The 14,919-nt window shown below is 46.0% G+C and overlaps 1 protein-coding gene across 3 annotated transcripts in view; it reads right to left on the bottom strand.

Annotated features, from left to right (window-relative positions):
• LOC141116970 (NACHT, LRR and PYD domains-containing protein 3-like) overlaps positions 1-14,919 on the bottom strand; it is a 96,551-nt gene that overhangs the window by 45,503 nt on the left and 36,129 nt on the right. For 2 of the 3 annotated variants that reach the window (XM_073609502.1, XM_073609503.1), the window contains 3 exons: positions 11,934-12,094; positions 10,450-10,621; positions 6,182-6,247 (listed from right to left, as the gene is read on the bottom strand). In XM_073609502.1, the coding sequence (XP_073465603.1) occupies positions 6,182-6,247; positions 10,450-10,621; positions 11,934-12,094 (399 nt within the window). The remainder of the gene's footprint in view (positions 1-6,181; positions 6,248-10,449; positions 10,622-11,933; positions 12,095-14,919) is intronic. The other variant, XM_073609504.1, reaches the window with a different exon arrangement.

Here is a 14,919-nt window from a genome sequence, read left to right as displayed (position 1 = left end):
TATGCTGTCACAATCATTGCATTTGTGGGGTTCTTCCTGCAAACTGGCTGTACTTCACTCTGCCCACTCCCCTGTAGCGCCATTATTTGGCAACCCAGAATTTCCCCCGGGTCTTTGCCCATGGTAATTCCAGTAGTGGATAAATAACAGCCTCTATCTTGTGGAACACTTTCTGGATCATAGAGGGATACACCCCACCACATATTTTACACAACAGCTCAAGATGCCTGACTCTGAGTGTTACCGCTTGCAGCAAATTCTCAATTTTCTCCGCTCCTTACAATGGAACACCATTGACATTGCCACACAAACAGCTTTTGAAAACAGAGGTTTTCGTGGAAAGGCTCAGAAAGGGGGCATCTTGAGTCTGTATAAGTTATTTGTCTCCACTTCAAGTAAACCTCCGTATATGCTGGCCTGGGAAAAGGGACATAAGCAAGGAGATAGGCGAAGAGGACTGGAATCTTAGAATACATAAAGGCTTTATGAATGTCTCCCTTATGGAGGCAGACTATAAGGTCCCCTGTCGTTGGTATTTGGTCCTGGATCATTTGCTGAGAATGTACCCTGGTTCCTCCTCGCTGTGTTTCCAAAGATGTGGGCGTGTGGGAATGATGCTCCACATATGGTGGATGTGCCCTAAAGTTAGACGGTACTGGATATGAGTTCATTCCCTGATCTTCATGATGACCATGACTAATATTATTAAAAACCCCAGAACTGCACTGCTCAATTAACCCATAGCTGGAGTTTCTAGATCTACCCAGACTCTAATCTATTTTATGTTCCTGGCAGGCCAAAATTACGATTGCGATTGCCTGGAAGAGTCCAGTGGTGGACTTTACGTTGCTGAAACATAAACTCTCATGGATTATGATCAATGAGAAGATGGTCAGCTTCTTATGTGATACCTCCACCAGGTTTGAGCGAATCTGGAGCCCATGGATTAGTTACTTGCAGACTAAATCTTAATAACAAATCCTCTCTCTTTGCTGGGATAGATGGGCCTGTCACATGGGTGGAATATTCCTCTCTCTTTGCTCTTCCTCCCTTATTTCCCTTTCCTTTCTCCTACTCTTCTCTCCTCATTTTGTCCTTTGATGGATTAAAGTCCTATTATAACTTAAAGAAAAATCATGTAGCACCCTGTTCTTTTTGTGCCTGTTATCTACTGATATACCATAGAGCAGAATTGTCAGGTCACATGGGACCAGGTGACAGATGCACTCTGTAGGAGTCAGAAGTGCACCGCTAAGGTAGTTTGACCCTAGGACTGACTGCTGCAGATTGAATCCTGGAAGGTTCAGGAAGCAGGTCTACAGGATAACTAACGTGGATCCCAGTGGGAGCTAGAGCATAGATTCCCCAGGGCGCGGAGTCTAAGAGCCAGCGGGTGTTCACCAGAGCCTCTAGTGGTGAGGATGGACTGAGCTGCAGTCTGGCTCCAGGTCGTGGCCCCCAGGGTCTCACAGCTCACGCTCACCGTAGACTACAGGAGAAGAGGAAGGAGGCAGCAGGCTAGAATGACAGGGAAGTAAGGGGTAAGCCAAAGGTCAGGGTAACTAGCAGACAAGGTTAAACATAACACACCGAAGGTCAGGGTAACAAGCAGACAGTCGAGAACAGGCCAAAGTCGGTAACAGGAATCAGATGCAGGAAACACAGCAAGTACACACGGAGGCTAACACACAATGGTTGATGAGCACTGCTGGCTTGCAGTGCACAGTTTAATATAGAGTTCCCTGATAGGGCCTGGGGTGGAGCCATGCTAGAGGAGAGGTTATAAAACCAGTCAGGTGAGAGGCAGCTGGTCTTTAGAGATGAACACATGGAGACAGGTAAGCTGACAGAGAAAACTCTATTGCATAACCATGACAGTACCCCCCACCTTATGAGGCCTCCCCCTCCCCCCGCCTGGGCCCTGGCTTGAAGGGAAACTCCAGATGAAACTTCCTCAACAGACGAGGCGCAAAGATCTCAGATGCAGTGATCCAAGACCTCTCCTCAGGACCAAACCCTTCCCAATGTACGAGGTACTGAAGAATGCCTCTACGGTGCCGGGAATCGAGAACTTGACTAACCTCATACTTAAGATTATCTTCAGAGACTGAAACCGAGGTAGGGAGAGGACGAGAGGACTTATTGAGGGCGAAAGGCTTCTTAGGAATGGGTAAAGGCATAAGAATACCATCAGGAGTCTGAGCAGGGTCCCCCAGACCCTTAAAGATGAGCTGGACATCCAACACAGGATCATCAGACTGGGCAGAAGTCAGTGGATCCCTGAGACAAGGTTGGTTGGAAAGTGATGTGTCACAGAAGTCAAGCTGGTTAGCTTCACTGGGCATAGGCGGAACTGGTGCAGAGGCCGACTGAACAGCATTGCCAGGTGCAGCGACCACCAGAATCGCATCACAGGGCATAGCGACTGTGAAACTGGTAGACGATTCAGCCTGGGTGTGCGTCCAAGGGGGTCCAGGAACAAGCAAAGGTAAATGACCATGCAAACTGGAGTGAATCATCAGCTCAAGTTCACAGGTGGGCTCCTCATCCAGAGTGCCACATTACCCAGAGAGTGCCTCAGCTCGACTATTGCAGGAGACATTCCAGAAATCGCTATATGCAGCGGAAAGAGCAGAAGATACTGGGATGTGGCAACAGGAAGTTTCTCTTTTGGGGTAACCTTGAGTAGGTAGGTAGAGGAACAGGAGGAACCCCAAGTCAGGATCCGTCCAGCAGTCCAGTCAATGTGTGAAGAATGGAACCGTAACCAAGGAAGACCTAATATGATAGGAGATGAAGCTTTAGGCAAGACAAGGAAGGATATCCACTCCTGGTGGAGTGTCCCTACCGACATCTTAACAGGAAGGGTCTGGAAGCGGATAGGACCCCCTGGGAGAACAGTGCCATCAATCGCCAAGACCACCAATGGCGTTGAAAGGGGCAAAAGGGTAAGTCTCATGGAAGATGCAGTTTCCCAATCCATGAAATTGCCAGCGGCTCCGGAATCCAGATGTGCCGAGAGCGAACGAGAGGAAGCGCCGACATGAAGGAACACAGAAAGAAGAAGACAAGAAGGTGAAGGTGATACTTCAGGGTCTAATACTCCACCTTCCAGATGTATTAGCCTCGATCGTTTTTCCGGACGAAGAGAACAAGTGTCACTAAAATGACCTTTGGCCCCACAATAGAGGCACAGCCCCAGAGTTCTGCGCCTAGCACGTTCTTCAGGAGACAACTTGGTCCAGCCCAGCTGCATAGGTTCCTCAGCGGTCAGGGGGTGCTCCTCGGATCAAAGAGAAGGGACTGGGAGCTCAAGCTGCCTAAGAAACGGGGAGTGCTGGCGTCTTTTTTCCAGGGCCCTCTCCTGAAAGCGAATATCGATCTGGTTACACAAGGTGATGACACCGTCCAGATCAGCAGGAAGGGATCTTCCTGCTAATTCATCCTTCACTCTATCAGAGAGGCCATGTAAAAAGGTTGCAACTAGGGCCTCATTATTCCAGCTCAATTCAGCTGTGAGGATATGGAACTGAAGAGCATACTGTCCCACAGAAGCGGACTCTTGACGGAGAGCTAAAAGAGCGCTAGCCACTGAGGAAACACGACCCAGTTCCTCGAAGATATTGCAACGGATCATCTGCGGGTAGCGGCACATCAGCCAGGTCCATGGCTGATCAAACAGTCAGGTCACCTGGGACCAGGTGACAGATGCACTCTGTAGGAGTCAGAAGTGCATCGCTAAGGTAGTGGACCCTAGGACTGACTGCTGCGGATTGAACCCTGGAAGGTTCAGGAAGCAGGTCTACAGGATAACTAACGTGGATCCCAGTGGGAGCTAGAGCATAGATTCCCCAGGGTGCGGAGTCTAAAAGCCAGCGGGTGTTCACCAGAGCCTCTAGTGGTGAGGATGGACTGCGCTGCAGTCTGGCTCCAGGTCGCGGCCCCCAGGGTCTCACAGCTCACGCTCACCATAGACTACAGGAGAAGAGGAAGGAGGCAGCAGGCTGGAACGACAGGGAAGTAAGGGATAAGCCAAAGGTCAGGGCGACTAGCAGACAAGGATAAACATAACACACCAAAGGTCAGGGTAACAAGCAGACAGGGAGAGTCAAGAACAGGCCAAAGTCGGTAACAGGAATCAGACGTAGGAAACACAGCAAGTACACACGGAGGCTAACACACAATGGTTGATCAGCACTGCTGGCTTTCAGTGCACAGGTTAATATAGGGTTCCCTGATAAGGCCTGGGGTGGGGCCATGCTAGAGGAGAGGTTATAAAACCAGTCAGATGAGAGGCAGCTGGTCTTTAGAGATGAACACATGGAGACAGGTAAGCTGACAGAGAAAACTCTATTGCATAACCATGACAAGAATCAGGCTCTGGCCCACTTGAGCTGCTCCTGCAGAGTTAGCATATACATTCCCTCGCTCCAGTTCTTGGTTTTCTCTGCTAACTCCTTGTAGCGTACCCCACGTAGGAGCTGCTGGTGAACTGGGATCCCCCCACACTGCACAGCTAGGCACGCCAAATTTCCACAGTATCCCAGAGTCAGGAAGCTCCAGTGCTTGTTTTTTTGTATAGGGAGTAGGGGTAATATGGGATGCCCACATGATTTCAGGAAACTCTTCAGGGGCAACTCTTCCTATATACAGCTATACACAGTCTCTATGTACACTCCTTCTCTCTCTCCAGCACTCGCTTGCAGAAACAGACAGCTGGGACACTTTCAGTGGATCTGATAAAGCACAAGCCAGATCAAAGCAAAAACCCTTTACAGGCAGGTCCAGCTTTTCCCTGTGGCTACGGATACCAGCACCACCTCTTCAGGCACTGCCAGCCTGCCTGGCTGCAGCTGCCCCTTTATACTAGTCTCCCTGGCTACTTCTCCACAGTCCTCCCAGACTGCTCACTCACCAGCCCACCCGGCTGACTCCTATTGAGAACTCCTGGACCTGCTAACTGGCTCCTGCTGTGCTATCCTTGCTCCCATGCCTCCAGGAAGGATCCTTCCAGCACCCAAGCCCCAGGTCTGAGGTCACCCCCCAAGACTAGGGTGCACCCTCAAGGGCCACCAACATCCCCCAAAGCACTCCTTCATCTTCCACCTGACTGCTCCTGCTGGCATAACCCAAGAGTATTTAAGAGGTCCCCGCCCCCTGCCAGCCCACTTGGCTGGGGATTGGCTGGGTCCCTCCTCAATACTCCAAGCAGATCTTCCTAAACTCCACCCTCTACTTCTGGAAGCTTCTCCAAGGTTCCAGAGAGTTGTCAGAGATGCTGCTTGATGAGACATCCAGCCTCCCTGAGTCACTCATCCCTGAAGCAGATTCAACTGCCAGCTGCCAGCCAAGCCAAATTTACCTACTCTAACAACTATGTACACTGTCTAGTACACTAGAGGGTGCTACATCCCTTTCGAGGGTAAATTTCAAAATTTGGGTTTGCTGCACCTATCATACACGTTGTTAATGTGTGCCTTTTTTCTTTTTTTTTCTTTGTGTCTAGCCTGCGTTGCAAGCTCCATTTGCTGTTACCATGAAGGGCTTGTGACTGTATTGTTACCTATTTGTATGTTAACCTGAAATAAAAATATTGAAACAATTTTTTTTCTCCAAATTTTTGGTCTTTTTTCATTTATATCACAAAAAAAGACCCAGTGGTTATCAAATATCAAATACCACCAAAAGAAAGCTCTATGTGTGTGAAAAAAATGATAAAAATTTAGTTTGGGTACAGCGTTGCATGACCGTTGTGTTGCATGACCGTGTAATTACCAGTTAAAGTAGCGCAGTGCTATATTGCAAAAAATGGCCTGGTCATGAAGGGGGTAAAACTTCCAGAGCTGAAGTGGTTAAGGTTTAATGCTTGTTGAACTTGGATGGGGTGTAGAGAAATTTTAGGATACTCAAGAATTTAGTGCACAAAATAGTCAGAGGACGCTCTCTCTTTCTCTTTTCAGGGACATAACCCCCCCTCCCTCTTTGCAGAGACTACACATCCACTTTTGAGCAGAGTTGGGCCGAACATCCCCCAATTAGGTTTGCCGCAGAACTCTAGAACAGCCCTCAAATTTTCCATTACTACTTTAATAGTATAAATTATTATTATTTCAATATCATCTCCGCACTTAACATAAAGTGAGTCCTGTGTTTTATCAGATACATTATGTGTTTTGTTTACCTCTCAGCTTCGGAGTCAGTGAGTGTCCGAGTTCATCCAGGAGAATTTGATTCACCAGACCCTCACCTATAGAGAACAATATAAGATGGTGGGTCTGAGTCATGTATGATTGAAGCTGACCTTTCACATACACCAAAATACACATTAGATTTCTATCTAAACAAAGGAATATAACTTAAAGTGGTTGTACACCCTTACATAAACCCAGTGAATTGACTATCCTTATGCAGCACCCTCTAGTGTGCTACTAGTGTGAGTGTAGGAAAATTTATGTTGACTCGTGCTTTACCCTGTGAGTCTTAATTGGGTCATGGGTTAACTTTAGGTCAGGGCTGGATGACAAGTCTCTGGTGCCTCCCTCCCTGTTTCTGTAATGTTAGAGAATGTTCTGGAAGATGGATGGTGGAGACTAGGAGGATTGTTCTGAATACTCAGTTGAGCTTGGCCAATCCCCAGGTGGTGCGTCTGGCAGGGTGGGTAGGTCAGCCGTTAAGTATGCATGAGTTATGTTGGCAAGGAAATGGGTGGAAGATGGAAATGGAGTGCTGAGGGGACTGTCAGTGGCCCTTGAGGCGAACCCCCTAGTCTCAAGGGCCATCTTTGGAGATACAGTAAAGTGTAAAAAAAGATATATTTTGTGTGGACATTCTTTTCTTCGTGAATATAAAGGCTAATGGCCAGGGATGTTGTGGGCAGGCCTAAAGCCAGGAGTTGGGCACAATATGGCGAAGTGGGTCACTGTCCTGTCCAAGAAGAAGTGGAGTGAGATCTTGAGCAATTTTGTGCCAACAGTCAGCCAATCACAAGCCACTGTACATGTTTTTTTGGGGGAAAGTTAGGGAGGAGTTAAGTTGTCACATGGTTTCTAGACATGTGCGGTTCCTTTCGTTCCGAATTAGTGTTCGGACAAATTTTTCATTATTCGGAGATTCAGATATATCCAAAAACATAAATTACAATATAAACAAATTTTAGAGCCAGTGCTGAGAGAGGGGCCGCACAGGGAGGGGATTAGTGAGGGACGACTGTCTCTTTCTCAGCAGATAAAAGCTGTCAGCAGGAAGAGGGGGAGAGACCAGATTTCAGCTGCTGGGTTAGACAGACACAAGTGTCAGCCATCACTAATCCCCCTTCCTGTGTGGGCCCCCCTGTGGCACCCTACAAGAGAACTGGTGGTCTCCCCCATCAGCGGCCCTGGTGCCACATTGTAATTGAAAATAAAAAATAAAAAGTTTTCGATTCGACTGATTCAAAATGTATCGATTTGAACGTTTCTAATTCTAAAAAAATGGTAAATTTGAAAATTTCCGAATGCGAATCCCGAATACGAATTGAACGAATCAACCAAATTTAACTAAACAAAATAACTAGATTATGAATCTAAATGAAACAAAACATTTTTTGGAACAAGAGAAAATCTATCAAAGAGGAAAAGAGAGGAGAGCAATGATAATGGAGAGGAGTGCAGTGTTTATGGAGTTACACTTGGGGGGGCATTGCTAGGTCTACAAAAGATCTGGGGCTAGAGCTCATAGCAGCGAAGTAAAGAAAGTCGTATGCTTGGGAGGGCATACACATGTATATAATATGTGTGTGTGTATATATGTATATATATATATAGATAGATATATATATATATAGATATATATATATATATATCTATATATATATATATCTATCTATATATATATATAGATATATATATATAAATAACATTATATATTATCATTACATCAGGGTCCCCAAAGCCCCCCTCATTACATTAGGGTCCTCAGAGAGCCTCTCCCTTACATCGGGGTCACGAGAGAGCTTGTCACATTACCTGCCACAAGATGTAGCTTGTCACTTGCCACATCACCTGCCACCAGATGTGGATTGTTACATACAGCGAGGCTGGGTATACAGAGAGGCTAGGGTATACAGGGAGGCTGGGTATACAAAGAGGCTAGTGTATACAGCAAGGCTGGGTATACAGAGAGACTAGTGTATACAGAGAGGCTAGTGTATACAGAGAGTCTAGTTGTCATGAACGGGTGGGACCAGAACCGTGTAATCTGCGACAGAGGACACCAAGACGTATATATGAGTGAATGATAATTAGGTTTATTAAGGATAAGTAGTAATAAGTAAACACCCCAAATACAAATAGTGCTCAACCAACCAACAGAAACCCACAGACAACGGATAATATATACAGCCATAGGGAAGTACCAAAATCAAACACGTTAGCCAGGCCAGGGTCATACACAGAAAATAAGCAGATAACAAAGGGCAGTTCCAGAATCGCAAACTTTAGCCAGGCCAGGGTCATACACAGCAGATCAGCAGATGAACAGGGGCAGGACAGGAGAGGGAGATGATGGATGGGATCAGACTACAAGGGAAAAGGAACACAGGAGGGACAGGATAAGGAAGGGATCGGGTACAGGAACAGGTTAAGGGTCAGGTTCAGGGTCAGGGTCAGGTTTACAGGTCACAGGTATGGATCAGGGCACAAGGAAGATACCAGAGCAAGCATGTGAATGCTTGCCAGGTATTTATATTCACACCTGCAATTAGCCTCAGGTGACACCTGATCGCAGGAGGTGCTGTCTGCTCCACACTGCCAGGATCCATCCGCTGGTGGACGCCAGTACTGCGGCCCAAAGATGACATAATACCAGCAGGGGAAAGCTCTTCTGCCAGTTCCAAACTGCCAGGAGACACCTGCTGGTGGACCTCAGTACTGCACGCCAAATGATATTACCATATACAGTATACAGAGAGGTTGGGTATACAGAGAGGCTGGGTATACAGAGAGGCTAGCTATACAGAGAGGCTAGCTATACAGAGAGGTTGGGTATACAGAAAGGCTAGGTATACAGAGAGGCTAGTGTATATACAGAGAGGCTGGGTATACAGAGAGGTTAGGTATACAGAGAGGCTAGGTATACAGAGAGGCTGGGTAGACAGAAAGGCTAGGTATACAGAGAGGCTAGTGTATAGACAGAGAGACTGGGTATACAGAGAGGCTAGGTATACAGAGATGCTGGGTATACAGAGAGGCTAGTGTATATACAGAGAGGCTAGGTATGCAGAGAGACTGGGTATACAGAGAGGCTGGGTATACAGAGAGGCTAGTGTATATACAGAGAGGCTAGGTATGCAGAGAGACTGGGTATACAGAGAGGCTGGGCATACAGAGAGGTTAGTGTATATACAGAGAGGCTAGGGTATACAGAAAGGCTAGGTATACAGAGAGGCTAATGTATATACAGAGAGGCTGGGTATACAGAGAGGCTGGCAATACAGAGGGGCTAGGTATACAGAGAGGCTGGGTATACAGAGAGACTGGGTATACAGAGAGGCTGGGTATACAGAGAGGCTGGGTATACAGAGAGGCTAGTATATATACAGAGAGGCTGGGTATACAGAGAGGCTAGGTATACAGAGATATACTAACTTATGAGTGTCCCTACATTGGAGGCGCATGCATTTTGCTCTCACCTATCTATCAGAATGCATGCGCCTCCACTGTGGGGACACTCATAAGTTAGTGTTAGGTACCACAGATACCAGGGTGCCTTGACGAGGCTCTGTGGCTTTTGCATGCATTTGCAAATTTGTGGAGACTAAACCCCTGCTTTTAACACATACTGTTAGACAGATTATTTGGTTGTCTGCGGGTCAGTAAGTTAAGCTTGGTTTTTCCCTTGGTTTTCTTCTTGGCCTTGTTTATACCTGTTGTTAGCCTTCCAATGCTTCTTACTGTGATAGCCAGCTATAGATGGGGGCAAGTGGCTACTTTTTTGTATCACTGTTGTGTTTTTTGGTCAGGCAACGTTAGTGTATATACAGAGAGGCTGGGTATACAGGGAGGCTGGGTATACAGACAGGCTAGGTATATAAAAGATAGGCTAGGGTATTACAAAGTTTCCCCCCTCCCCCTCCTCCACGGTCTGCACTCACCTGCTCAGGAGCTTGTGTGAGAAAGTTCCTCCCGACTCTATGATATGAGCGGAGCAAGGGAGGAGACTCACTCTCACACTGATCTCCTGGCTGCGGATGTCAGGGAAGCACAGAGTGCAGACTCAGTGAAAGTGCCACAGCTGTGCGGGAAGTGCTGTCAGGCAGCTTGCGACACTCTCACGGTAGGGTCAGCCCGTGACTTGGAGCTATGGGCCCCAGATTCGGGGCTCTAGCCTCAATAGCCACCCCCTAGTGACGCCACTGCTTAGTGTCAGTCATTATTTTATAACAATAATGACTGAAAACACAAAGTCTGTTACCTGTGTGTCTGATTTCATCAAAAACTGCCAAAAAGTTAGGATGAGGATGATCTTTCTGTAGTGCACAGAGACATTCCCAGAGTCCAATCACAGCTTCTCTTCCCTGATCCTGAATATCTTGTAACAAGGTGAGAGAGAAGGAAGATGGGTCTTTTTCCATTGACTCGTATTTCTGGAGATGATAAGTTATTATTATTCCATTATTGCCGTTTAAAATGTCACTTCAATATATATATATATATATATTTTTAACTACACGCTATAGCCGAAAGACGGCTTTAATTGCCGGGAAGGCATCCAACGTCCTCCCAAGCTAGCGCATCCCTGTGGGTCACGTGCGGCGCACTCTGTGATCACCGAGTCTATGAGACTCGGCTGATCACAGATCTAAAAGACCCCAAACCCCTCCTCTGCACTTGAATGTATTAAAAATGCCAAGTTCGAAGTTTTTGAATACTTTGTATTTTTTAAAATCGGTGCCGTTGGCTGCCGAGTAAACCGGAAGTGACGTTGTGACATCGCTTCTAAGTTACTACATCCGAGACCCAATCAAAGCCAATTTCAGCTTTGTCATTGTGCCGCCTGGTGGCTCAGGTTTCCCCGTGGGAGGGGAGAGCCTGGGCGAACCGCAGAAGGTGGCGGGATTGGGGAGGCGGATGTAGCCTCCCGCTGCTTGTAATAACAGCCAAGCAGCTGCTTAGCCGCATCGGTTATTACTAGAAAGCTGACTGTCAACCACTTGAAGCAGAATGATGTACAGGTACGTGATTTTGCAACAAGTGGTTAAAGTTTTTTTAAATCAAGAAAAAAAAAAAAAAACATGTGATCTGCAAGGTTAAGCAAAGACATACTGATCATTTGGCTGCCTTTTTATACTTTTTTGCATATTTTTTTGACATTTTGAGGGCTTTATTTTTTTTTAAATGTTTTATTTTCTAGACAGTACAACATATGAATGTTGCCAGGCCAAGTGAGGACATGTGAGACACAAATGGCAGTTGTGCTCATAGCTTTCATAGGAAAAACTTAAAAAAAAAAATACATTTTGATAAAAATTTTGGAAAACATTTACATTTTGGAAAACATAAAACATTTACAGCAAATTTTGCTTGCTCATGTCCAAATAACATGAAGAGGTATCATGTCTAACATGTATATGAAGTTATGGATGTGAGGTATTTATGATGGGAAAAGAAATAATGTAACACCGCGGATAATGTTTGCTGTTTTATAATACATCCCATAGTGTATAATTGTATTCTGGTGGTAATGATTGTGCAAATGGCTTTAAAAGTTTTATGTGGGATGTAATGAAGTTTTGATATAATTACATTTATCTTGTGAACTTATTATAAAATCAGTTGTTTATTATCAGTATGCAGTGATATGATGTACAATTATAAAGGACCGAGGAAATCCAGGTTTATTACTATTGACTCCCATACTATACATATTTTGCTGTAGGGAATTTAGAAATATCTTACATCTGTGTTTAAAACATTCTGAGATTTTAGTTCTACCAGGAAGGCATAAGGATCCATGTTCTCCAGGATGTAGGTCAGATCATCTCTGTAATACTCATATATCCTCCTAAGTGATGAATCGTCATACGCAGACAGCTGACGACGGACCCTCCTGATGTCCTCTAGAAGAACACACAGAAATACATTTTGTGGCCTTCCTAAAAACCAGATTTATAAATGATGTGAATTAACTTCCATCACAAATGTTCATCCCAATGCCGGATCAGTGTAGTGCAATTGGTGGATATGTAACAAATTACATTTTTATAAGGAGCATAGGAAGCAGAAATCACTATAAGGACCATTATATGTATTGCTCTCTGATTGGGGATTTATATTTGTACATCCCAAGCTAACGATCTATGAACCCTTACTGAGAGCTATTCATAATCAAGCTTGTTTGTAACCGGGGGCTTTTAACCATCTAAAACCCAACTACAGATTATTAAAAATAAACTTAAATTAAAAATGCATACAGTTAAAATGATAAACATTTCTGGTGGCAATACTTAACCTATCATCAGCAATGTCTCCTTCAGTATGCAGGCAGGTTCAAGCTACTTTATCCACTGCAGGTGGTGATCTTCTGCAGTTAGGGAGGAAGTCAAGAGAAACATGGTTCCTCTCTGGTTTCCTAGGTCACTGGGGAAGCTATCCTATTAGATACTGCACCCCATGTGACTCCAGCAGCCATCTTGGGTCAGGCAGAGCATTTTTAGGGCCCTGGCTCCCAGTTTTGGCATGCATTTTGCCAGTTGGCAGCGTAGGGACAGGACTAGTAGCAGGGAAAGGTTCCTGGTCAGGAGGAAAAGCATAGGGCTCACAACCTCTCTGGACACCTTTCTGTTTGGGCACAAGACGGCCGGCCCGCATTCTTCCCCTCTCAAAAGGCGCTGTCAGTTCAGCTGAATCCTGCTCTCTGCATGCTTTTGAAACTGTGAGTGTTCCTGACTGGGGTGCCTACCCACAGGATTATCCGTGAACTGTCTCTGCATAATTTCAATACAAGTTTGTTCATCACACTGGGACTGAGTGTATTACTGCCACCACACCATGCTGCACCCCACCTAAAAGTATTTTAATTTTGACACTACACGGTGCTGCTCTCCCAGGTGGCATGAAGTCCATTATCATTTGTCTCAGCTGATTGGCTGCAGCCATTGATCGATCAAAGTTTTACAGTGTGTCCGTTCTTCAGAAGTCAATGTACTATTTGACTACTGTGAAACAGGGAGGGCAAAATACAGATCAGAATTCAGACAGTCCTTGCTGAACCAGCAATTTCAACTCATCTGTACCCAGCCTTACATTATATCCAGCTTCAGTGGCAGCTGTTTTTTTTTTGAGGGGTGGCAAACGATCCACCCCCCCGGTCGATCGGTTCACGGACGGCACCCACCCCCGGTCAGTCAGTAGGTCGGGGCCCTCGATCTTACGCCATCTCGCAAGCAATGCTCCAAGCGGTGTCGGCTTCTCTCTGGGCGTATCTCTCTTGTGCCTCCTCCCTCCTCCTTCTGGTGGCCAATCTGATAGGAACTCCTTTCGGCCAATCAGGTGACGGGTCTCAAGACCCGCTTCCTAATTGGCCGGGAGGAGAATCAGTGTTACAATAGTGAATATTCATTTGGTATTGTCGCAGTGCTCAGAGCCCATTCTTTTTTGAAGCCTATTAGAGTCTTGGCTCTAATCATGTGCTTCAAACCCACCCCATTGGAATCTATGCGCCCAGCGCCTTGCATGTAGATTAGAGGACCGGATGCATAGATAGGGGGGGGGTGCGCCCCTAATGGATGGGCCGCCACTGTCCAGCTTTCTCCCACAGTGCCTAGGGGATGATTAGGGATGAGCTTCGAGTTCGAGTCGAACTCATGTTCGACTCGAACATCGGCTGTTCACCAGTTCGCCAAACAGCGAACAATTTGGGGTGTTCGTGGCAAATTCGAAAGCCGCGGAACACCCTTTAAAAGTCTATGGGAGAAATCAAAAGTGCTCATTTTAAAGGTTTATATGCATGGTATTGTCATAAAAAGTGTTTGGGGACCTGGGTCCTGCCCCAGGGGACATGTATCAATGCAAAAAAAAGTTTTAAAAACGGACGTTTTTTCGGGAGCAGTGATTTTAATAATGCTTAAAGTCAAACAATAAAAGTGTAATATTCCTTTAAATTTTGTACCTGGGGGTGTCTATAGTATGCCTGTAAAGGGGCGCATGTTTCCCATGTTTAGAACAGTCTGACAGCAAAATTACATTTTAAAGAAAAAAAAAAGTAATTTAAAACTACTCGTGGCTATTAATGAATTGCCGGTCCGACAATACACATAAAAGTTCATTGATAAAAACTGCATGGGATTTCCCCATAGGGGAACCCCGAACCAAAATTTAAAAAAAAACTGGCGTGGGCGTCCCCCTAAATTCCATACCAGGCTCTTCAGGTCTGGTATGGATATCAAGGGGAACCCCGCGCCAAAATTTAAAAAAAAAAATGACGTAGGGGTCCCCTTCAAAATTCATACCAGACCCTTCAGGTCTGGTATGGATTTTAAGGGGAACCCTGTGCCAAAATTAAAAAAAAAATTGGCATGGAGTCCCCCCAAAAATCCATACCAGACCCTTATCCGAGCACGCAACCTGGCAGGCCGCAGGAAAAGAGGGGGGGATGATAGAGCGCCCCCCCTCCTGAACCGTACCAGGCCACATGCCCTCAACATTGAAAGGGTGCTTTGGGGTCCCCCTAAAGCACCTTGTCACCATGTTGATGAGGACAAGGGCCTCATCCCCACAACCGGGTGGCCCCTCCCTCCGTTATTTAAGAACCGTCAGAAGACGAGAAGCGTCACACAGCGGGAGCCTCCCATGGATGCGGAGCAGCCCGAGAACGAAGAAGGGAAGAAGACGGACGAGAACACCGGAGGAAGAACCAGAAGAAGAAGAAGATGGAGGAAGAAAC

The sequence above is a fragment of the Aquarana catesbeiana genome, linkage group LG13 (assembly GCF_042186555.1).
Source record: "Aquarana catesbeiana isolate 2022-GZ linkage group LG13, ASM4218655v1, whole genome shotgun sequence".
Taxonomy (NCBI): domain Eukaryota; kingdom Metazoa; phylum Chordata; class Amphibia; order Anura; family Ranidae; genus Aquarana; species Aquarana catesbeiana.
The sequence above is the reverse complement of the archived record's forward strand: the minus strand, read 5'-3'. Positions and strand labels throughout refer to the sequence as shown.